General features: G+C 45.0%; 1 protein-coding gene across 1 annotated transcript in view; it reads right to left on the bottom strand.

Moving 5' to 3' along the window:
- LRP6 (LDL receptor related protein 6) overlaps positions 1–26,438 on the bottom strand; it is a 1,542,295-nt gene that overhangs the window by 1,454,798 nt on the left and 61,059 nt on the right. The window contains exon 2 of the mRNA XM_069628714.1: positions 25,345–25,738. Within this exon, the coding sequence (XP_069484815.1) occupies positions 25,345–25,738 (394 nt within the window). The remainder of the gene's footprint in view (positions 1–25,344; positions 25,739–26,438) is intronic.

Here is a 26,438-nt window from a genome sequence, read left to right as displayed (position 1 = left end):
GGATGCCACGAGGCCAAGCAACCTTAAGAATTCGAAAGCCGGGAGAGACTGGGCATGTTGAAACTTGTCCACCATCTGCACAATGTGATGAGCCCTCATCTTGGGAGGCGAGCACTTCCAAGGACGTGTCCAACACAGCCCCGATGTTCTGGAGCTGTTGGGAAGGGGTCAGATGCGACTTCTTGAAATTGAGGGAGAAGGCCCTTTGACTGGTGGCTCCTCTCGTTCTACCAAAGGAGGAGTAGTAACGAAAAGAACCTCCCCTCCACTGCTGTCTCCTAGGACGAAAAGGCAGAGGTTGACGCGCGGCTGTGCTTAAAGATTTCGCCACAGCTTTGGAAGTCTGCAACCTCTCAAGGCTCTCGTCAGCGTTGCTGCCAAACAAATGCGCACCATCATAGGGCATGTTTAAAAGACAGGCTTGCACATCCGGGCAAAACCAGACTTCGTAACCACACACATCCGCATATAATGGTACTCATAGCCATAGACCGGCTGTACCTGTCGGCCGTGTCCGAATCCGACTGAAGGGATTCGCACCTTGCCATCTTGCACGAGAGCAAGGAACCCATCCCTCCCCCCCCCCCGGAATATGGTCAGCCGCAAGAGAAACAGTTTCCCTTGGACGATTGAGACTTACTGGGTTTAGAAGCCCTACCCACCAGAGGCTTCCCCTTACGCTCACGCAAGGCCTTGGCAGTCAGCGACTGGCATTTTGAACGGAGTCGGAGGGGTCGAAGAAGACATCACTACGATGAAACACACGAGGCGCGCCGAGTTCTCAAAGAAAACACGTTTGCAGAAAACAGAACTGAGGCTACGGGCGCCGTGTGTCCTATTTATAACATCCGATGACGTTGCCCTCGACAGAGCCCTTCAAGGGACATCGACCCGACGTCATCGACACAGGGTGCCCGCTGCCAAATAAGTTTCCGACGTGCACAGCAAAAGATGTGGAATACATTTGAAGGACACAATCCATTCGAAAATATGTTTAGTTTGTTCCTTGTACAATCCCATACCATTCAACTATTCTGAATCACATTTTTCACAGTTGCCGGTTACGACATTGCTGGGTACATGACATTTGGACACCCCACCCTTTCCCCAGATTTCAGCCCCTTCAAACAAAACAGTTGCCTGAAATCTGCAAATCGTCAATGTGGTCTTAGAAGGACCGGACAAAGCTCATTTTATGTATCTTGACTTGAGGAACAAAACCCAAAGGGCACATAGAAAATCACATTTCAAGGCCCTAGGACACACAATTTCCAAGTGATTCTCATCACAATGCACTGCACCGTGCCAGGGTGAGTCGACTGGTGGGGGAGCGCACAAAAAGGTCCCAGAATGCTGCAGCACGCCAACTCTCGCCTCCCCTCCACGTCTGCTGCGGGGTATGTCAGCCAGCCACACACGCCCATTCTGAATGCAGTTTGCTGCAGAGTGCAAAGCACATCAAGCGATAAGCGACTCAGAACAGCGACCTACAGGATCATCGATTTTCAACAATTCATGAGTGTTATCATGTCAGTCTACAGAACCTGTGCAGAGTACAGGTACTTTTTGCTGGTTTTTATTTAACTGTCTGAAAGGGGCCACCAATGATAGTGTCTTAGGCTTGACAATATATTAATTTTGAAATCCATTAGTGATCAAGATTAGAAATATATGGTTGAATGATCCTAAAGCACAACAAGTAGATGCGGCTGTTCAGACAGGTCATTCCACAAAGATGGTGCATAGGTGCATCATGTACATAAATGCCACATCACTTTTCAATTGTACTGCAAGTGATACTGTGTACCACCTTCCTTCAACTATATTTTGTGTCTTTCACACCCCTTTGAGCTGCAAGAAAAAAAAAGTGCAGTGTTCTTTAGTGGGACTGGAGATGCTGATTCAAAACCTGTCGTTTGGATGGGAGCAGGCAGGTACTCTGTGTAGTGTTCCTGTTTTTGAATATCCAGAGTAAGGTTTGCAAAATTGTCAAAGGTTTACCCATAGTGAGTAATCCATCATCTGAGACGACAATGCTTACAGTCATCAAATGATATACAGACTATCACATTAAATGAACTAAGATTCGAACATGACAGAATAGGCACGTCCGCTATGCTCGCCCGATATTCTTTGCCAACAACCTACATTTATACTGCGACACGTGGCAATTGTATTTTACGTATTTATCCAATTGTGGGTGCCACTAGTCTAGAGCTAGTACTTTAAAGCTGGTCCCACTGAAGAAACCTGTTCCATCGGTGCTGCTGTCCTCTGGAGGCATGGATCCTCACATTATTTTGACACCATCACCAATTTCAAAGGGTAGGCTCACTTACACAAACAACTGACAAGGCATGTGTGCCACTGGTCCGGTACAATGAGTAAAAGGCACAGTCAATGTACGAATCAATGGAACAAAAGGTTGTATGCCGTAGGCCAAACGGCCAATGGAGCCACAGTGTCTGCTGCTAGTAATTGGAAGCGTCACACTGAATAAACACATGTAATCCTTTCCTTCTGGAAACTGGAGATATGCCCCCTCACATTATTATGACACCATAGTCAAATTCAAGGAGTTTGCTCACTTTAGCAACCATCTGACAGGGTGTGGGTGCCACTGTTCGGTAGAGTGCCGAAAAGGTGCTCCATTTAAACTCAATGGAATAAAAGATTAAAGGCCATTGGTTTTATGGCCACCACAGAGCTATTCCTTTGAACAAGTTCTCACCTAAGAAACCTATGTCATCTGACCTGCTGGCCACTGGAGATCTGCCCCCTCACGTGTTGATATCACAAAATTCACAGTGGAGGCTCACTTTAGCAAACATTTAACAAGGTGTGTGCGCCACGGGTCCAGTAGCATGTGCAAAAGGCACTCCTTTCTCAGTCATTGTACAACAGAACAAAGGGTTATGGGCCGTTGGCTTTATGGCCACCACAGATGCAGTGCCTAAAGCTTGTACCTTCAAGACTGTCCCACTGAATAAACGTAGGTCATACATCCTGCGGGCCACAGGAGGCATGGCTCCAAACATATTTTGTCATCTCCAAAGCCAACATAATGCTTGCCTTCAATCACATTCCTAAAAATCCACACAGAAATGTTTGTTGCAAATTTACTGTATTCGTCTTCATTGAACTTTGACATGTCAGTAAAAAGGTCAGCCACAAGCAAATGGTAGCCTCACATCAACCAGGAACCGACCCCATCTACGGTGTTTACTTAGCATATTACTATTTCGGGTCACCATTTCCTGCACCAAACACACACCATCCAGCTATTCAAAAGGACAGCCCTTTCTGTATCCGCCCCGATTTCACATATAAAACCACTTACCCTACGGTATAAAGACCAGCTCTGATCCAAATAAGACCACTTTTCAACGTCCTACTATCAAAATGTGTTTTTCCAGGACTTTGTCTTCAGTTCAGAATCACTCTTTCCACCTTCGTCATACAGGTTATTTCCATCTTCTTCATACAGGTTATTACTAATCTTTGTCCATGTTGTATTAATATTCCAACTGACAAATGTTTGTTTTTTCGTTATTACCTGAAACCACCCCAAAAAGTGGCTCCAAGTTTTACTTTAATTTCAGATCTGTCATTTTATTTATGCTATATAACAAGTGAATTATTTTCCAAGTTTCTCCTTTGACTTTGTAAACAATTTCTTAAAAGTAAATTGCTTTCATGCCACGCAATAGTTTTATTGAAATCCCCTTTTTTCAGAACTTGGATTTCTCTAATAAGAGTTTTGTCATGGGATGTTGGAACTTTACTCATGAGAGGACACCAGACACAGTGCTCCACATTTTCTCATAAGACTTGTTGATCTGAAAATGGTTGCTCAGCTGCAATGTCCATATTACGACATGGACAGCCATGCCACATTGCAGATGTAAGGGCAATAATGCCATTGCGGATATAAGGGGCAATTGCTTCTGTGTGCAGCAAGTATTTTTCCTCCGAGATGTCAGTGTTCAGAATGTCCTAAAAAGGGTCCTGCCAGACAGATTCGCAGGTTACTGTGCTCTTTATTTGTAGAATAGAATTATGCAATCATGGTTAGTCGGGTTTGTGAATGTTTTAAATCAAAGTTATTTCTGATGGGTGTATTGCCAACAAATGTTCCTTTGATCTATGTGCATATAACTATTGGCATGAACTATACTCTTCACATTTTGTTTATAGATTTACAGTAAATTGAACAAAACCACACATTTTCCTTTCATATTTGAAACTATTACATTATAATAAATAAGGTACAATGAACAAAGCAGGATTTCAAATGTTTTATACAGAAGATTACCAGGACGACATCTTGATGATCTTTGACAGCATCATTGCAAACAGGTCAGGAATCACAGGTAGGACATGCTGCATTCCTGTGCGTCTTTTGCAGGTATCTTTATGACAATATTGGTAGATTAAATGTCACAAATATTTGTATTTACCTTTTGGTGCAAATGTTTCATGTAGAAGTCTCCTGATTGTCCAATATTGAATTAATTCACAAACGTGCAAATGTTCCTCATCTAGCATTTTAGAGAATGACAATCTTGAATGCATGGGATAGTGCATTGTCTATCTAAATATAGGGTTTGAAATTGACGGGAGCCATTTAGCTCATGCTTTTACCATAGGAGACCCTGATTAGCTTAACACCAACAGTTACCAGGAGCTAATTTTTGCTCCCAGGCCAATAATGGACAAAACGTGTAAAGTGTGCATCTCATGTAGTACTTAGATTTGCGGCATGCCCTTTACTCACAGTTGGTTCCCCAGTGGTAACTCCTGCCTACTGAGTGATGCCTGCGACTGAGGAGCTGGTTTTAGCTCCTGCTCATTAAATCTTACTTTCGAATCCTGAAACGTATTAGGCAATCTTTTTTTGTTGGTGTAAACAATGTGTAATAGATCTCGTCTTTCTCCAACAATGCAAACAGTTAAGTAAAGTTAAAAGAAAATAAGAGTAAAGAACCAATTCCAAAGGAAGAGTAGAGAACAAAGACCAGAACAGTTACAGCAAAATGTGCAGACTGCTGTGAACTGTCTGAACAAGCCTAAAAAGGTTTTGCGTCACCTCAGGCCTGCAGACACGTGGCAATGATGCCTTATTAAAGTGCGCGCAAATAGAATTATGGGAAGTGTAGTCCCAAAATGAAAAGCAACTCAAATGTTACATAGGGGCCAAAAGACTGCATATTACAATAGCATTTATTTTCGATAATCCTAGAATTATGAAAAACACTAAAAGTGATAAAATATACAATTAGAGAGTGGAGTGACTGCAAATAAAACGACCAGGCGTAAAATGTAAGAAAACAACATAACTGCAAATGGCCTGTTATTATTTTGGCCATAGACTTCCCAGGTCCCACTGTCCCATTCATATTTGTCATTCCTGCCCCATTCCCCTTCCATGGTGAAATGGGAGATAACTGATGGCATTTAAACAATCTAGACTTACCCCCGCACCATCAGGAAAACTTAATGTATTCTTAGCGCCAATATGAATCCTTCCTCGAGATTAAATCAGCATGAAAGCAAGAAACCGCTGTTAGATGCCCATGTCGATATCCCGTCCTACTCTGAGTGCACTTTCAAAACGCACTGGTGCGGGCCCTAGAGCCTCAGCGAGAGTCCGTGCAGGAGAGTAATTGCAACTGCGTCAGCAGAGCTTCCTTCTCCCATTGGTCTCAATGCCGCCTCAACCACATTGAGATGACAATGATCACTGGTGGTGCTTCTGAAAAGAAAATAAACACTCGCTCAAACTACACGAGTGTCCAAAAAGTATGAGCGAGAAGCCTACAACCGTGCTTGGCGGTCACACAGATACAAATTCCCATCTAAAATGTGCTGAAAACGGATAAAATAGTGCTTGCATATAGGCACTTGACAAGTAAAACAGCAACAAAAGAGGATGGGGAGGAGCAAAAAGCATCATCTGTTACCAGACAAGACATGACACGCATTACTCGCCATAATAGCTTTTCTGATGATTGTATCTGCTTAGATTCACATGCTGTGCTTATGGTCCGACATCCAGTGGTAACCGCAGAGTATTGCATCTGGACTTTCGGGGACGTCCGCATAGGCATGTCTGTAACACTATCCCTATCGTGAAGTGTAGTGTACCCAAAATCCCTCACGTGCCGAGGTCCCTCCGATTGTATTTTTTCCTGCCATGAGGGAGCCCATAAAGAGAGAAAGTAGTAAGACGTCTATGTTCCTTGCACCCGAGCGGGGAGGCAGGGTGGGCGCATGTGAATCTAAGCAGATACAATCATCAGAAATGCTATTACGGTGAGTAATGCAGGTCATCTGATGCTTGGTAATCTTCTTAGAATCACATGCTGTGCATAGACTAGAGAGCAGTACCCAGAGTTGAAGGTGGGTTGTGAGAAGGAACAGTAGTAAAAAGATGTCTTAATACTGCTTGTCCCACCTGAAAATCAGATCTAGAATGAGTGTCTAGGCAATGGAGTTTTGTTAAGGTGTGCACAGAACTCCAGGTTGCCGCTTTGCAAATGGACTCAAGGGGAACATTTGCAATGAATGCTATGGAAGCCCCAGTGCCCCGAGTAGAGGGTGCTCTAGGCTTGAAGGGCAGTTCTCTCTTAACAAGAGTCTAACAGTGTGATGCATTTGACAATCCACATGGAGATAGCCGATTTAGAGACCAGATCCCCTTCTCTACCAGCTGCCACTGACGAAAAAACGGGTTTGTTTTCCTCAGTGGTTTTGTCCTTTCGAGGTAAAACATGACTGCCCTGCGCACATCAAGTGTGTGTAGGCTTCTTTTGGCCATGCTACTGGGATTCTGGAAGAAAGTGGGTAGTTCAATTGATTGGTTCACATGGAACTGCGAAATGTATTTAGGCGCAAATCGGGGATGAGCGCACAGAACCAACTTATCCCTGTGGACTGTAACAAAAGGGTCGATGACTGAAAGGGCCTGAAGTTCACGAACCCTTCTAGTAGAAGTGATAGCCACTAGGAAGGCCGTCTTATAAGTAAGGTCTTTCAGACTTGCTTTATGCATTGGTTCAAAGGGAGACCCCAAGAGTCTGGTCAATACCACATTTAGATCCCATCCGGGAGCTGGGTTAGAAACGGGGGGATGAATTCTCTTAACCCCTTTGATAAAGGCCTTAATAACAGGTATTTTCCACCACGACACCTTCTGTTGTGATGTAGTGTAGACTGAGAGCAGCTAGGTGAACCTTTAGGGAATTAAAAAACAGTCCCGAGTCTAACAAGTGTGTCAGGTACAACACAATGTGGGTAAGAGAGCAGTCAATCGGGTTTATGCCCTTGGTATTGCACCAGATGACAAAGCGTTTCCACTTTCTGGAATAGCAATACCGGGTGTTAGGTTTCCTAGCTTCCCCAAGTATGTCCATGCATCTCTGAGGGAGTTGAAGGTGTTCGAACTCTATGACCGCTAGAGCCAGGCCGCTAAATTCAGAATTTGTGGGCATGGGTGTAATGTTTCCCCTCTGTCCAGAAACATGTTGTACGTGCAGAGGGGAGAGGGACATCTCCATCAGATGAGAGAACCAAGGTTGGCGGGCCCACATGGGGGCCACCAATATCATGGTGACTGGTTCCTGGTGCATCTTGTGCACAACCTTGTTGAGTAGGGGAGTCGGGAGGGGAAAAGCGTAAACATATTTCCCTGACCATGTTATCCAGAGCCCGTTCCCATTGGAGCGGTTCTGGGGATACCTGGAGGCGTAGTCTTGGCATTGGGCGTTCTCCTCGAGTGGCGAACAAGTCGATCTCTGGGAAGCCCCATACTGCAAAGACGTTGGAGACGATGTCTTGGTGTAGACGCCATTCGTACTTTGTGGGTAGTGGGAAATCTCTGCTGAGCACGTCCGCTAGAAGGTGGAGTTCGCCGGGAACGTGTTGGGACAGCAGGACACCTTGTGTTTGAGAGCCCACATCCAAATGTTCTGGGACAGATTGGATAGCCCTGAAGAGTGCATGGCCCCCTGTTTGTTTAGGTAATACATGGCTGTGGTGCTGTCTATCAAGTCAGAACTGTCTTCCCCTGTAGCTGTAGAAGCAAAAGATTAGGTAAACTACCCAATCATACAGCCGCTCTCTGAAATCCCAATCTGGGTTTTATATTGGTTGAAATTTTACTAAATGCGGTTAGTGTGACCATTACAGCTGATTCATGAAAAAATTCAAAGTCGTTGTAGTTTTCAAGGTCGGTTTTATCCATCAAACCAAAGTTTTTTAGTAAAGAAGTCACGAATAATCACTAATATCGTTCTTAGTGAGGAAGGATTTGCCACAAGTCACTATCTGTAGACTGATATTGTGCCAATGCATTTCGGAATAAAACAATTCCTTCATCAGGGCAAGTCTAATCCATTTAAACATAACATAAGCATATAATTGTGCCAGCCATATCATGGATAGGGTCCATATATAATCAATCCCATTTTCAAAAAAGGGGCATGTGTGTGTAAACATGAACATAAACAGTCATCAGTCACATGGTTAAATAAAATGATTAAATAAAATGACGTAACCCAAATGGTTATAAATGTGAAAGATTGCACATACCCAGAAGTATCGTATGCAGAATCAGAAGGCAGGAAACAATGGAAAATAAAGAAAATGCAGAAAACAGATCAGTACCACGGTTAGTAATGGTGTCATGTAACTGATTTAGGAGGGAAAAATGGTCCATTACCTTATGAAGGTGAATGGTGGCGTTTTCTAAGCTTCAAAAAGCAGACAACAGCACCAAGCTCGGCGAGCAGTGGCTGCAAACAAGAAAGTATGCATAAGGAGCCTTTCAGAGCATATACTGATGCATCGAGTAGTGACAAGCGTGGAAGTTGCCTTACCGCTTGAAGGATACGGTGCGGAGCTGTTCTCTCCGTGTCTGCCGAAAGCAGACTGTCCTTGTTCTGACTTTTTCCAGAATATGCCCAGGATATCCCATAATTAGTTGCTTTCAAGATTTTCATGCCGATGGGCGTGCTTGCAGACACTGATCTTGGCTCGCGCTCTTCAGCGAGGAGCCGCGATCACGTGTCACAAAATCAGGTTGCTCGGCAACGCGCCGATGCAACAAGGACAGTCTGCTTTCGGCAGACACGGAGAGAACAGCTCCGCACCGTATCCTTCAAACGGTAAGTTAACGTCCACGCTTGTCACTACTCGATGCATCAGTATATGCTCTGAAAGACTCCTTATGCATACCTTGTTTGCAGCCACTGCTCACCGAGCTTGGTGCTGCCGTCTGCTTTTTGAAGCTTAGAAAACGCCACCATTCACCTACATAAGGTAATGGACCATTTTTCCCTCCTAAATCAGTTACATGACACCATTACTAACCGTGGTACTGATCTGTTTTCTGCATTTTCTTTATTTTCCATTGTTTCCTGCTTTCTGATTCTGCATACGATACTTCTGGGTATGTGCAATCTTTCACATTTTTAACCATTTGGGTTATGTCATTTTATTTAATCTTTTTATTTAACCATGTGACTGATGACTGTTTATGTTCATGTTTACACACACATGCCCCTTTTTTGAAAATGGGATTGATTATATATGGACCCTATCCATGATATGGCTAGCACAATTTTATGCATTTGTTATGTTATGTTTAAATGGATTAGACTTGCCCTGATGAAGGAATTGTTTTATTCCGAAATACATTGGCACAATATAGGTCTACAGATAGTGACTTGTGGCAAATCCTTCCTCACTAAGAACGATATTAGTGATTATTCGTGACTTATTTACTAAAAAACTTTTGCTTGATGGATAAAACCGACCTTGAAAACTACGACTACTTTGAATTTTTTCATGAATCAGCTGTAATGGTCACACTAACCGCATTTAGTAAAATTTCAACTAATATAAAACCCAGATTGGGATTTCAGAGAGCGGCTTTATGATTGGGTATTTTACCTAATCTTTTGCTTCTAATGTTTTTGGGCTTGGGTGTCTCCAAACCTTTTTCAGCCGGCTCCTGTACACTGAACCATATTTATAAAAATGTATTCATCACATTAGAGACCTTTAAGGATACTAAACAGACTCATACTCCCGTGGTGCCCACTCATTTGCTTCCTGCTTTTTTTCCCCCCTGTAGCTGTGCCTGAAAGGCCTTCAGTGTTTTGAATACTGCTAATAGCTCTGTGTATGTGGTTGGATGCTACTTGTGGGGACCACACTCCATGCACTGCCTGCTGTAGCAGATGAGCCCCCAACCCCGTGAGGGATGCGTCTGTCATGAGAGTGGCTTCTACTGCAGGGGTGGTGAAAGTCTTCCCCTTCAAGAAGTTTTCCTCGACCACCACTGCAGAGAGAGAACGAGGGCTGGTCAGACAACTATCAAATCCGCCCATTGTCCGCTGGCCTGACACCACTGGCTGTTGAGCCACTTTTGCATGAAACGCATGTGCAGATGCGCGCGAGGACCTAAATAAATGCATGATGCCATCATTCCTAGCAGTCGCATGGCCTTGCGTAACATCCCGTCCAGACTGGCTACATATTGAGGGATCTGAAAAAACATGTGCTGAACCCGCTCGTTGGACTGAATTAGAGCCCCCAGAAACTTTTTGACCTGACTGAGGTCTAAGCTGGATTTCTTCTCGTTGATGGAGAATCCCAGACTGAACAAGAGGTCCATTGACTTCTGAATGTTCAATAGGCATGTTTCGTAAGAGTCCCCTGTTATAAGCCAGTCGTCGAGGTAGGGGTAAACCGGGACGGATAGTCTGCACAGGTGTGCTGCCGCTACTGCCAGAAACTTTGTAAACACCGTCGGCGCCGAGGAAATGCCAAAGGGGAGTACCTTCAACTGATCGTGCCTGTCCTCTATCATGAATCTTAGATATTTTCTGTGCGCTGGCAACATTGAAATATAAAAGTATGCATCTTTCATGTCTAGTGTCGCCATGTAATCCCCCTGTTTCAACAGTGGGATTACTTCCTGCAGAATTACCATACGAAACTTTTGAGGTTTGACAAATTTGTTCGCTGGGTGCAAGTCTAGTACAGGGCGCATGGTGAGGTCCTTCTTGGTTACAAAGAAGTACACTGAATTAATACCCTTGTTTACCTGAAGAATAGGGACGGCTTCTATGGCATCCTTTTCCAGAAGTGATTCCACCTCTTGTACACGATTCGCAGATGATCAGGCGTCATGCTTTGGGCAGTCTGAATTGTGGTGGTCGGGCGAATTCCACACAGTACCCGTGGGCGACCGTCTTGAGAACCCACTGGTCTGACGTTATCTCCTCCCATGCCGAAAGGAAAGATGTTAAGCGCCCCCCGACCTAGGTGACATGGGAGGGAACCTGGATTCGTAGGTCATTTCTGACCATAGGCTGTGGCTCCCATGGAGTTGGGGCCTTTGCCTTTCCCGTGCCGCTGTCCCCTGGGTGGATAATTGGCGGGGGTGCTGGATGCCTGCCCCGAGTTCCAGATATTTCCCGTATTATACTGGTTTTGTGTGGAACGGGGTTGGCCCTGAAAGTATCGGCGGGAACCACTACCCCTCTGGGGGGGGGGGGGGAGAGAGGGGGCTTTTGGGTGATTTGCTGAAGGCACTTCAGAGTCTCATGCTCCTTTTTGGCAGTCCCAAGGGCATTGTCGACTGCCTTACCAAGCAGCATCCAGAGTTGTTTTAGTACGTTCTGGTTGACCTGCCTGCCCTCTGTCACGATGGTGAGAAATGTGGTTCTAGCGGGTTCAGACACCTCCTGGAGACCCTCCTGCAGTAGATTCCACTGCGCATCGGCATAACTGGCAAGCAACGTAGTGTTTGCTATGCGTGTGGAAAAGGCAGCGGCCGTGGTGATTTTTTTTCCCAAGGCATACAGACTCCTTATCGGGAGGCGCCTCTCCCATAGCAGGGGGTACCCCCCTCCTGGTTCCGGTTGGTGGTACCCACTAGGGAATCGGGGGTGGCATGGCCCTTAATGTATTTAGGATCAGTAGGCGATGAGTGAAATTTTTCCACCCTCTGATTTACTGCCCTAGTCTGGGCTGGTGTGATCAAGGAAGGAGTCAGTCTCCTCTTAACGGAATTCAGAAGAGGGATGGCTTGGCTGGAGGGGGGGCTTTTCTTTGAGCATATCTTCCACAAAGTCCTGTTCAGGCAAAGCCTCCTGGGTGGCAATTTGAAAATATTCAGCAGCCTTTCTCAGGATGTCGTTGAACGCCACCTGATCGTCCACTGGGGAAGCCTGGCGGGCCAGGGTGGAGGGAGGGGAATCCAAACATAGGACATCCTGGTCATGAGTAGGGAGTGTCCATGGTTCCGCCTCAACCTGATGACTGTCCTCCCATTCTCACGTGGGATCTGCCTGGTCATCCACAGTGTAGTCTTGTAGGAAGGTAGTTTCCTCCTCCTCATCATAAATGTCCTGCTACTTGTCCATCTGGATCTCGTCTTCGGGGTGGATGGGAGTGTAATCCTCCTGAAAAGTCCCTAAAGTTCTTAGAAATTTAGAAGCAGGTACAGAGGGAGGGTCCTCCCGAGGTCTCTTGCGGGTGGGGTGCTCTGAAAGCGAGAACTTCTCCAACCTATCCATACACACTTCAAATTTTTCTCTGGTCCATCTAGATGAACCAGAAGGGTCTAAGGGTGGAAAATGTTCATTTTCCTCCCTATGGCGCCGTAATATGTCTTCAATAGAGCTAGACAAAAGGCACAGGACTCTACGTAGTTCTCGCGAGCATCGGGGTGCCACTCCTTGCGCTTCGTCATTTCTTTAGACCTCTCCTCCAGCCCCACCACCGAAGCAATCCTAGCAATGCTTTCAGAGATGTTCGGCGAAGCGGGCGATGTGCCGGTTGACTAGGTGACCTAGCAGTAGAATTTTCTCCTACCGGGGCCATGGGGGCAGAGCACCAGATAAGCGCGCTTCGACGGGCGGATAGGTTTTGGAGGTAGCGCCCTTTGGTTTAGAAGGTCCAATCGCAAGACGCTGCTGCGGATGCGGGGGAAGGCTGTTGATCTTGAAGATCAGAGGATCCTGTCGAAATTTTCAGCGGTCCTGTTGGCGCTTACGCCCGTTTCGACTGTACCATTGAAACCGGGGTTGGGGTTGTGCGTTTAGTGTAGCGATCTTGTACGCCCCTGACGCCGGGTGTTATCCCCATAGCGTAACTCACGTCAGGCCTAGCGGGGTCGAGGACGGGCATGGCGGACCTAGGAGTGTGTCGTGCGGTCGATGGCATCCGACATGGATGCCTGGTCATCACTAGTACCCCCGTCACTTTCGGCGGGTGCAGCGGTGGGGGAAGAAGATCCAGCCCGCGACATGCCGTAGGCCGCCCACCCTTGACGCGGTGCTCCTTAAGCATTTTAGGCCGCAGGAGTTTACAGGCCCGCACCGCGCTTCGTCATGGTCAAGGGGTAGACAATTGTTGCACTTCGAGTACTCGTCCTTCCAAGGGTATCTGGCCCTGCAAGAGGGGCAAACCATAAATGGTGTCCTTCCCATAGCGAAAGGCAATAAAAGCGATGACCAGACCTAGAGGGCAAAGAGGGGAAAAGAGGAGAGACCTAGCTGAAAGGATATGGCCACCCCGACCCCACTCGCAGTACTGTGTAGGCCGGCCAGAGGGCCCAGTTATGTGGACGGCTCTGCTGCCATATCGCAGGTGTCAAAAGTCCACCGCAGTCTTCACGTAGTACAGGAAGCACCATCAAAATTACTTTAAAGGGATAATCGATAAACAAGGCGATACCAATGTCTCTTATGAAAGAGCTCTGCAATAGGGCGACCAGTAATCTGGGCGGAAAAAAACAATCTGAGGGACCTCGGCGCGTGAGGGAATTTGGGTATACTACACGTCACAATAGGGATAGTGTTACAGACACGCCTATGCCGACGTCCCCTTTCGGTCACCGAAGGACAAGATGCAATACTCCGCGGTTACCCATGGATGTAGGACCATATGCACAGCATGTGATTATAACAGATTAACAAGCATCAGAATGATAGTTACAGGTAGGCATTTTCTGAAATAACTACCGTTAATCCCAATCCTGCAGGGCAATATAAAGTCTTTTGGGTTTTGTGATTACGTTTTGTCGTGATGTTGCTGCTTGGGCTTCCGAATGTTGTGGGAATGAAGGACAAGAAGCTAAATGTTTGCCTTATGCCTTGACATAGAATGCTAGGAGTGGATTATTTTTCTTCTGCAGGAGTGGAACTGCGTTTCACAAGTTTATTTAACATGGAGGTACCCACTGTCAAAATAACTGGGCCTCCCATAGGTACACAAGAGACTCTGGAGGCGGGGGAAGTCAACAAGCATAGTCAAGATTTATCCAGAGGTGCTAAATGGTGGAGACTGCCACACTGGCCAAGACCTAGTAACCCTGTGGGGTGGGGGAAGGGGGGGGGCATCTTCCCACAACTGTACATGGAATTACCAGCCTCCTTTCACAAAGGTAAGGAGAGGTACACTGCACCACTCATGGAGGAATGAGAATTGACACAGATACTTCCCTCACTAATAGAACCACCCAACGATACACAGGAACCTCTGCCATGACCCCCCCCACCCCCAACTTCAAATTCAGCACCTGAAGATTGTGCATACAACTCACATCTGGCCTTTAAACCACACTGTAAACATGAATTTTAAAAAAAATAAAGAAGTCCCAGAATATCATTTCCCCAGTCTTAGACCCCCTTTAACTGCAAAGAATACAACAAACCATGCAGAAAGTTATACATGTTGCTCGTTAAACACCAAAAACACATGGCATCAACTCAAAATAGCTACTAGCCTTTATAAAGCACCCTCCCACCAGAGTTTTCATTTGCAAATCCCCCCAACTCTGTATGCTCCTGGGGTGACTGATGATTGTTCATCAGTTGCATCTACATTTATAACCATCAGCCTGCACGCTGGATGGAGTTGCTGCACTTTTGACAGACGACTGTCACCTCATCCCAATTTAGCTGTGCTCAGTTAGCGTGGGGCGTGAAGGACACATTTCAAGCAGTTCTGTTGTTAAAACTATGGTCATATCCAACACAGCTCTGACGTGGGAGTGTTCCACTGTTTACACTCGCACGGCAGGAGTTTTCAGGTATGTAGTTCTCTGTTGGAGCATATTGACAAAGTTACTCACTGTAGGGCCTACCTTACTCATAGTCCATAGTCTCCTTTCCTCCATACTTGTGGGACAGTCGGTCCATCTGGACTGGACTTGAGCACTTTTTAAGCATATAAACCGCAGCCCCGCCTTCCTGAGCTCCGCCCCATGCATCGCCCTTCAGTCCTTTTCTATCGACAGGTCCAGGATCATTTAGCAAAATAGAGGATACTTATTAGAGGGGACGGGTGTATGGAGGAAAGGGGACTATGGGCTATGAGTAAGGTAGTCACTACGGTGAGTAACTATGTCATACTCCCACGTGCCGTCGCCTTTCATCCCTACTTGTAGGAGATTCCCAAGCACCGACCAAAGGAAAACGGGAGGATGGAAATTCCCTTATTGGAAAAAATTCTTAGGAACTTCATGGCCGAATTGGGCATCAGCCCGGGAGCTCAGGTCAAGACAATGTCTGCAAAAAGCCAAAGGGGAAGGCCACGTAGCAGCCTTGGCTATGGACTCCCAAAGGACATATTTTTGGAAGGCAACAGCAGCCGCTTTACCACAGACCAAATGCGCATGAGTGCCCTTTGGGGTCTGAAGGCCTTGAATTTTATAGGCATCAGAGATACATGAAGCTTTCCAACGAGAGAGGGATGCTTTTGAGGCAGGTTTCCCTTTTGGGTCACCAAACTTAACAAAGAGTTGCGAAGAACTTCTAAGCTCGCTTGTTCTGTCGAGGTAAAACTTTAGAGCTCGTCTGACGTCTAGGTTGTGTAAAATCGTCTTGACATCGGAGACAGGATTCGGAACGAAAACAGGTAAGGATATTGACTGGTTTCAGTAGAATTCAGAGACAACTTTGGGAAGGAAAGAAGGAGTGCGAAGCACAACCTTATCTTTGTGGAAAGTTAGGATGCGCAACAGAGAGCTTGAAGCTCACTTATTCTTCTTGCAGATGTTACTGCATCAAGAAGGCCACTTTCCAAGAAAGGTACTTGAGCTCGGTAGTGGCCAAAAGGTTCAAAAGTCTCATAACACCAGGCGGTGAGGACTACATTCAGATTCCATTTTCGATGAGGAGGCCTAACCAGTGGAAAAAGATGAAGACCTGCATAATGTCTCTTGACGACTGTGTTTGCCAGTAAACAAAGAGCAACTGTATGTAGACAGATAAGCCACAATGGCAGATAGGTATGTCCTGCATGATAAGACATGGATACCAGAGGCTGCACGGTCCGATATAAAAGACAAGACACAGTCAATAGAAGCCTGTCAGGGATCAAGCTGTTTATCTAGACACCAATGACAAAATCAATGCCATTTGCTCTTGTACTGTGCCCTTGTAGAAGGCTTACGTGCCGCCTGAATAATGTGCAGGTTACCCTCTGAAAGGTTGAACTGCGCCAAGGACCGGAACTCTGGTACCAGCCCGCCAAGCTTAAGGATTGTGCGGAGGGGGTGCCACAACTGGCGATTGCTGGTCGGGAACCTAATGAGGTTGCACACGGACAGGTGCTGCAGTTCCGAAACAGACCCCGGCCCCAAGGAGCTATGGAGAGGAGAGTGCAGTTGGAAGCACTCCCGAGTTTCCAGAGCAACCGATAAATCAGTGTCAAAGAAGGGACGGCGTAAGCCTTCATGTTGCCCCAAGGGATCTCGAGAGCTCCCCCCACCCCCTAAGTAAAACAGTCGGAGACTGTCCCTGGAAGCATAAAGAGGAAGTTTCCTGTTTGTTGCGGTTGCAAAGAGGTCCACCACTGGAGTATCCCATTGCTGGAAGATCCTGGTAAGAACATCAGTGTTCATCTCCCACTCTTAACTCGCTGCAGATTGGCGGCTGAGGGAGTCTGCCGCAACATTGAAGTGACCCAGAATGTGCACTGCCGGAAGCCAGGCATTGTGCTGGATTACCCAATTTCAAATTTGGGTAGCTAGATCCACCAGATGAGGAGACCTGGTGCCCCATCCGTTTGTTGATGTAGAACAGATTGTCCGTGCAAATTCAAACCACACGGCGATGAGGGCTGAAAAGTCTTGAGCGCCAGAAACACTGCCAGAGGCTCTAGGTAATTCATATGGGAACGTCTGTCCTGGGGTGTCCACAAATCGTACACCTCGAGGTGACAGTGTCGCGCCCCCCCACCCTAGAAGGGAGGAGTCTGTAGTAACCGTTACTTGTAGGCAAGGCTCCTGGAAGGAAGTTCCCGCCAAAAGGCTGCTGGCGGAAGACCACCACTGAAGATCCACTGTCACAGAGGATAGAATGGGAATCATCTTGGAGCCCAGATCTGCAGCCTGAGAGCAACAGCTCTGAAGAGCAAGCTGAGTTTGCCTCATTTTCAGTCGTGAAAGAGGTAGCGCTAACACGTAAGAGGCCATAAGGCCCAGGAGTCTCTGGAACCACCAGGCCGACATGTGGGAGCACTGCAGGAAAATCTGGCACGTGGTTGACGGGTCTGCAATCCGGTCCTGCGTCAGGAACACTCTGGTACTGACAGTATCCCAACAGAAACCTAGAAAGATCAGGTTTAGAGCAACCGTCAGGTGATTTCTGTCAGTTCACCGACAGCCCGCGATGGAACAGGAGCTTGAGGAGTGACTGAAGATTGGCCTTTGCGGCTTGTGGGCAAGGGCTGCGCAGGAGCCAATCACATGGATATACATGAAGTCCCTGCAGTCTGAGGAATGCTGCGATGACCGCCATCGTCTTTGCACTCGATACTGGAAGTGCTCCGTTCCCACGGATAACCGCAGATATTTTCGATGCGGGCTCCAGACCAGGACATGCATGTAGGCGTCCTGAAGGTCTACCACACTGAGCCAAACTCCCTCCTGGAGAGAAGACTTTATCTGGCTGGCCGTACTCATCTTGAATTTCTCTTGGGGTAGAAAGATTGAAATTGGAGAGGGCGAAGATAGTGCGCAGGCACGCCTGGTTAGGTTTGGGCACTGTAAACAGACGGGAATAATGAAACTTTAAGGGGACAGGGCATAGGAGTATGACAAAGTTACTCACCGCAGTGACTACCTTACTCCTAGTCCATAGTCCCCTTCCCTCCATACTTGTGGGACATTCCGTCCTTCGGGTCGCGACCAGAGCACTTTTGTGAGAAAAAAAAAGCATTAAAAAAAAAAAAATCATCTTTACACAGGGCCACCGTAACCCCGCCGTCCTGAGCTCCGCCACCCGCACATCGACCTTCAGTCCTTTTCCATCGCCAGGTCCGAGACCATTTAGTAACAATATAGGATACTTATTCGAGGGGACGGCGGGCGTATGGAGGAAAGGGGACTATGAACTGGGAGTAAGGTAGTCAGTACGGTGAGTAACGGGAATAATCCCAGTCCATAGTCCCCTTTCCTCCATACTTGTGGAGATTTCCAAACACTAACGGTAGGTATTACGGGTGGATAGAAAACCCTAATTGAATACATTCTTTAGAACTGCCTGGCCAAATTGCGCATCAGCCTGGAGTTCAGGTCTAGACAGTAAGGTTTGCAAAAAGCTGATGGGGAGGCCCACCTAGCGCCTTGGCGATGGACTCCCAAGGGACATAGTTTTGAAGGCAACAGCAGCCGCTTTTCCGCAGACCAGGTGTGCATGGATACCCTTTTGGGGGTTGAAGGCCTTGAATGATATAGGCCTCAGAAATACATGAGGGTATCCAGTGGGAGATGGATGCCTTTGAGGCTGGTTTCCCTTTCAGGTCCCCGAATGTAACAAGGAGTCGTGAGGAGCTTATGAGTTCACTTGTTCTATCAAGGTAAAACTTGAGTGCTCGCCCGACGTCCAGATTGTGTAGAACTCTCTCGGCATCAGAGGCCGGGTTCGGGAAGAAGATTGGTAAGGAAATGGACTGGATCAAATGGAAATCAGTAACCACACCTTAGGGAGAAAAGAAGGATGAGTGTGAAGCACAACCTTGTCCTTGTGGAAAGTGAGAAACGGATGTTCCACAGAAAAAGCTTGGAGCTCGCTTACTCGCCTTGCAGATGTTATTGCAATCAGAAAAGCAACTTTCCAAGAACCCATGTCAGGTAGTAGCCATGGGGGCTTATGGCATAAAGCGGTGAGGACCACATTCAAATACGATTTGGGATGAGGAGTCAGAACCGGTGGGAAGAGATGAAGTCCTGCAAAGTGTCTGTTGATTACTGGGTTAGTCAATGAAAAAAAAAAAAGCCGTCTGTGGACCGGTAGGCCGCAAAAGCAGACAAATAAGTCCTGCATGACAGGACATGCATGCCAGAGGCTGCCAGGTCCGATACGAAAAATATTTTTTCAAAACAATGCCTGGATACCGGATGCCATGTATACAGGACCAGTGTTGAGTTGTTTGGTCCGTTCAAGTATATGTGATAAGATGGTAGCATTCAAGGCAGTCCCCCCTCGCCCCATATGTTTACGGAAGCCAACCTGGTAACGGGATAGAATGTCATGTTGCTGTATGTGACTTTCTAATTCTCCTCAAGATAGAGAACACCTTCGCAGAAAAATCCATGAGTTCTACCGGGCGAAAGTCAGGATGATAGAAATGAGTCAAGACTCTGCTGATTAGAATTATAGATGTTATCATATTTAATCTTTGATATTGATGCCCACAAAGAGGGATCATATTTGTGAACGCACGCAGGATTGCTGCCAGGTCCTGCAGCTTTAGAGTATTTTAGTTTTGATATGGCCCACTTCAAGTCTGCCACAGACCATGGGCAAGAGCCCGTAATTGACGTAGTGGAGTTTTTAAACAACACTTTAGTGAACATAGTTGGCATTTTAAATCCACAACACTGGAGGTAGACTAAGCCAAGTTCCCTGATGAGGAAGACTCTTTTCTCAAGGTTGCCCACACCGATCTCTTGTTATTAAGACAGAGATTGGAAATTATCTTTGATTGTCTGCAATGTACAATGTGTGGTTTAAATATAAAATCTTGTTTCTATACAAGTAGCAGATCTGCTTCTTTTTATTTAAATAAAAAGGCGAGAGCTACCTTAGACACTTTGAGATCCCTCAATTGTTTTTCTGTCATTTTAATAGCCACACTTCCCCAATTGTAGGTGTGGGTATGTTGCTCGTTCATCTTAGTATGATTTAAGGCCACCTTACCAAGCAGACATTTAATTGTGGCATTATTCCTTTCTTCCACTTTTTGAATGTCCAGACCATGATTTAGCTCATTTATACCCAGAATAATTTCTTTACTAACCATCTGGGTCAGTTTATGGCACAATTGAGAATTCCAGTGAACAGAAAGAGCAGGGCTTTCAATCTCTAGAAGTTTTAGATCAGGCAGAGTGTCATAAAGATGACACACTATATTGATATTGAGAGTAATCATTAAATGATCGCCCAGGTCAGGTCTTAAGGTGGTCACTGGGGCACACAAGCTGAGCAAGTTTAAGGACAACGCAAGGTAATCTTTATAGGATGTTTTAGAGCTACTTTGCCAAGGAAAGTTGTTCTATCCCTGCAAAATGGATATCCCATTGTGCAAGAAAGGAATTCCATCTTTTTCCTCTTGATTTAGACTGAGAATCGCCACTAGAAGTGGAACTATGATCTGGATGATATAGACTGGTTATACAAGTCGAGTTAAAGTCGCCACCAATTAGGATCCTATAATCCGACTTGAGAAGAAATGCATCTTCAAGGATAGGAACCAGATGTACAAACATTTGTTCCAGCGATCTCCTACCTGGGTTCCAGTAAATGCTAATTATTTGATAAGACCGTGTTCTCACCTTGGATAGTCAAGTCAATAGCCAAAACATCTTACAGGGCCATCACCATCCTAGTCGATGCCTTCATATTATTATTGACAAGAATAGCTAGACCATCAAAGGGTCTGCCCGAGACCCAAATGTTGGCCGGGACGGAGTAGCCATTTTGTAATTTCATAGTCTCTTGGAAGAGCACTATGGACAAATTGTTACCGCTGGATGTCGAATTAGCCCATGAAATAAGAGGTTATACCCACGTGAATTCCATGAAGCAACACTGATTACTTCTTGGCTACGGTTCCGTATTGGCACTTTTAACTGGTAAAAGACTTTTCAATAATTGTTCAAGCCACGACCAATCCTTTATGACAGAAGGAGGAGGCAAACTGACGTAAATAATGAATTAGGGAGCTTTGATATTTCATTGGTCAGTGGTGAACCTTGTGTCATCCCGTTTACAGTATTGGGGAGTCAAATATTGACGCTTCTTCCTTAGTGTTAAACAGGTGTGGCATTACACCTATTTGGATGAGATCAGATCGATATTCCCATACCAATTTTGTGATAATAGCCGAATGAAATTGGCTTATCATTCGGTTATTATTTATGAGGCTCAGCGCAACCCAATCAATATCCTCAGAATTCAATATTCTAAGCAAAGGGATAGGATTGAATGCATAAAGAATATAAGAACGAATAATTCTGCACCTGCCATTGATTTTAGAATCTTTTATCCAACCAATTATATTTGATGTTTCAGAGGTAAAGTTGGTCTCAGGAGGCTCAACTGAACGCACAACCATTGCAGTACAGTCTGTGTTAGTAGAGGGCAAGGGTTTAATCTCACTCACAACTATCAAATCGTGTGTCTTATTTACTGGAAAAATTGTCGTTTGATCAACAGTGGATATCAACCCTGTTGCGTTTGAAGATATCGGATTGTTATTAGATACGTCCACAGATCTAGGTGTCACAGGTGGTATCATCCCCGTTTTTGGTTTTGGAGATAGCGGAATGTTGACAGATATTGGTGTCACACACACATCATTTTGTTCTTAATGACTGGAAAAAAGGTGGAAAGTTGTGTTTGCTTGGTGCCTGTGAGACCCGACATTAGAAGTGGAGAGGGCTTCATAGAATCAATGCTTTTAGGTAACATTGGATCGGCTAACTCCACATCTACAGCAGAACCTGATTCAATTAACATTTCTTTTTTGTGTGTTTTTTTTGTCTTTTGGGAGTCAAGTCTGAGTTACCAAGCATAGCAGGGGCTGATTCTTTCAGTTGAATCTCTACTCTCTCCATGAAGCTGGTTTAAATCCAGCACAGCGTCTTCATTCGACAAATTAGAGGCTTTTAATGTTAGAATTATGGCCTTTAAGTTTAGGAGGTTTTACGTTTTTTGCTTTTTTAACTAATGCATCTTTTTGAGCCTTTCTATTAATCCTTTTCTGGATTGCTCTGTTTGAGAAGTTTGGCTCTGCGAGACAAGTAGTGATTAGAAGTAGTCATTTCCACAGAATCAGTTAACACATCAGTAACCACTTCGCCATTAAGAATCCCATTATCAACGTGTTCAATTAAAATGGTCAGAGCAGAGGGACTATCAGGATCCTCACACATGGAGACTCTCTAGCCTGTGGAAGGACACAATTAGAGTGAATAGGACCATTTGGTAAATTCAAATTTCTAATTTGAGTTTCTATATTAGCAATTTTTGCTGAATTAGAATTGACATCAAGCCATATTTCCCATGTGTCAGCACAATCAATGCCTATATGAATAGATGAAGAGTTGTTGACAGCCTGAGCATATGACATGTTTGAGGAACCAACCATGCCATTGCAATTACTAGTTTGAGTTGAGCTGGCACATACACTTACACCAATCGTTTGTGATGAGCACGAGATCAGTAGCTAATTTTTTTTGAGTGAGTTAATTTAGACGAGTTGATGGCCATGATCGTTTCCTGTGCACACACACAAAGCCGTCAAACGTATTACATTTTGCCAAGATATCAGAAATAGACAATTATACGTCCCCGATTTCATAATGCGTGATTTCATGTCCTTTATCCAAGAGGTTCCGAATGTGGTTGAGAACAGGAAATGAGTAGTTATCAGGATTATTTAAGTCATGATAGAATTGAATTTGCCATTGAGATAGGGTTCATGAGTACTATGGTGTAGTTGCTCAGTATTTTGCTGTGTCGGATGAGGGCATTCACGATGGTTAGAAGTTCAACCCATGCCATCATACATGGCACTGAATGAATTAAGATTAGGGGAACTGGCCATAGGAGTGGCAGGAATCTTTGAGCTATGAATTTCACATGGTCAAGCAAGTTCCATTGGAATGTCCTCCCTATTATGAAATTAACCTCTTCAATTCCACTTGCCGCCGACACAAATGGTGTCGAAGCTCCCAGGGATAGACATATACTTTTGCCCAGTTCAGCCATTACAGCGAGGGCGAACATTCAAACGTCGGAGATAGATTTATTAAAACAATCCTGCGGATTAGGAAATAGACAAATGTTAATCAGGTTTCCCTGTTGGTTATGAAAACTTTGATGCATGGAAAAATCCATATCATGTACCCCTTGGAGAGCAAAAGACGTTGTCTCTCGTGTAGCATTTAATGGAGTATGAATTTGTGCACAAACATGTGCGAATGCCATCTCCTGACACATCAGATCTTCCCCAGGATCATCTCCACTCTCACCATGTAGAGAACTAACTTCTGAGGAAATCACTACTGGTGTTGTCAATGCAATGTCGTGCTTAACTGCATTACCACTAGACATAGCCACAACTTGCAGAGGAGTATCAGTCATTGTATTACAACTTGCAGATTCGTCTTTACAAAACGCGGCCACTTGTAAGACTGCCAACCATGATGAAAAAATATAGCCCAGCAATCTCTTAATTATGTAGTGGTACTGATACTCTATAACAAAGTAATATTATTATCATCATCCCTGGTGCAATAGTCCGAGAGGGTTACATTTTGTTAGTTGTAAAAAGAAACCCAACACCTCTATTACACGTGTTGTAGTGTCCTAATGTGGGTAATCTATACCCTTTCCAAGAAAATGAATTACCACATTAGAAAAGTGCATAGTTTAGTAAACTCGAGTCTCCCACCTGAATCATGACAGGATGACCAAGTTGCACACGTCACGCTCAAATCAGTGAATGCAACTACAAGAAAGACACTCCGATTTTCAAGAAGAGAAACAACAATGCCTACACGAACACGCCACTTGCAATGAGCACAGCTCAACACACTGTAGCACACGCTGACCATATTATGCAATTCAGCTGTTAGCATCTCGAGTGTGCATTCTCAAAACAAATGAAAAATGGCCATGGCAGTATTGGACATACAGTTACTACCAGGAGGGGCAGCATACAGTATAGGTAGGCCAAATGGCAAGGCTTGTCAGAGTGTGGCTGTCAACGCTTCATAAACCAATCGACGAGTATCACACTAAGACAACTCTCAAATTTGAATGGAACCGAACAGTTAATATGTTAAAGGTAGGACTGCACAAGAAAGCAGCCCTCTTGTTCTGCTAAGCACTGGGTATTATACCAACAACAGTGAGGCGAGCCACACTTTACTTAAGAGGGGATACAGTTGCAATAAGTTCAGCCAGTCTAAACGCGAGCTGAAGGCAACCTCTAGAAATGGCAGGGTTAATTATTAAGTCCTGCTTCATTTAAGTATAGGGTTTGAAATTTCTGGGCGCTATTTAGCTGTTGATTTTGCCCTAGAAGAGCCTGGTTAGCTTGAAACCAACAGCTACCTGGAGCAACTTTTGGCTCCTAAGGCCAACTGCTGCCTTACAAATAGGTATATGTGACATTAACTTTGAGCATTCACACATTTTAAGAAAAACGCATCTAATACACATTTTCACACAATGGATTATACATAATGGGCAAAAAGTTAAGTATCATATCCTATTAGCTCCTGATTCCACTGCAGTAGCTCCTGCCTACAGGGTGATGGGCAGCATCCAGGAGCTTGTTTTAGCTCCTGCTAATTGACTCTTAATTTTGAACCCTGAAGTAGTACGACACGCCATATACTTCTGAAAACTAGATAATGATATTTAACAAAGGAGCCTACTAACTTTCATTCAAACACAGCCCTCAAACAGCACAGCAAATAGTGTTTGTTGTTAACTACCACATCTGTTTGTTTACTACGGCACTGTGACAGGATATCATTTATGAGGCACAGGTGCAAAAGAAGGTACAAGAAGAGGTTAGAATTTGCTCTACTCCATGCCAAACAGATATGTGGTTTAGAGAGACACTTCTTATCCAAGTGAAGCTGCATCTTCAAAATCAACCTCATCAAGTCCGCAAGGAAAACTACTACCAACAACTCCAAAAAGGTGAAGGAGAGCCTTAATATCATTAACACAAGACCCACAACCCCTTTATATTGTCTGAGAACCAGGTCTACTAAAAACCAACAATTTTCACACCTACCCTCTTGTAGGATCCAGAGCAATCGCTCTGGGTTGATCCAGTTCCTGCCAAAAAAGTACTTTCCGCAAAGTTCCATCGAGATTAGACACTTCAATCCGATTGGTTTCAGAATCAGTCCAATACAGTTTTCCTCCCAGCCAGTCACAAGCCAACCCGTCTGGTGAAACAAGTCCAGAAATAACCACGCTCTGCAAAGCCCCAGTTTGATTATATTCTATCCGTTTGATGGCTTCTTCGCTTACATCGCTCCAGTATATCAAGCCATGTAAAAAGACGAAATCCACGGCAGCCGCGTCTTCCAGTCCACTGACTACTACTGTGGCATTGCTTTTGCCGCCAGCAGCATCCACCAACCGAAGGTCACGCCGATTTGCATACAACAGCAATGGAGATGCTGCAAAGGGAGTAAACAGAAAAGAAAACAAGTTCATATCACCTTAGAAAGACTGCTACAAAAGCCCAAATAAAACACTTGCATTGTTCAGTAAGTTTACAAAGTTTGAAAGTTAAAAGTTGCGATTCATTTTTTTTTTTTTTAAAGTGTATGATGTAAAGGAGGTTGAAGAAAAAGGTTGAGCCGCTCTTTAACTGCAGTAAGATCAACAAGCTTAGTTACCAAAAGAAGGTACATGAACTGATATGGTGTTTGCCAACAAAGGACGCCATTTCCCATATTGTAAATCAATCCATATAACTACACAGAGCAGTCCGACACAGTTGAAGTACTTCAGTGTCCATTGGGAGCATCAGTCAACCCTGGTTATTGGTGCAGATGCGTTCAGCATATGCCCCATCAGTCCCTTGGTGTTTAGCCAAAGGGACAAGAAAAGAGTGGTAACTGATGGCTAGTATGTGAATATAATAACTAACTCTCCCATTTATTTCCAAACAGGCTACACAACAGCCGCCAAATAGCATTAACATTCATGCACCATCAATAACCCTCAAGCAAAGACATTCATTCATAAACGCTTAAGATAAAAAAAAGTACACCCAATTTCTTTCAGCAAAAGGGTTAAGCACTCCAATTAGTTGTGCAGCCTCTTCATGCAAGGAGTTAAATTATCCCGTTTTCCATTACCAATTATGGTTTA

Source organism: Ambystoma mexicanum, chromosome 12, assembly GCF_040938575.1.
Source record: "Ambystoma mexicanum isolate Mex_15411 chromosome 12, UKY_AmexF1_1, whole genome shotgun sequence".
NCBI classification, from domain to species: domain Eukaryota; kingdom Metazoa; phylum Chordata; class Amphibia; order Caudata; family Ambystomatidae; genus Ambystoma; species Ambystoma mexicanum.
This window is presented reverse-complemented; position numbering and strand designations above follow the sequence as displayed.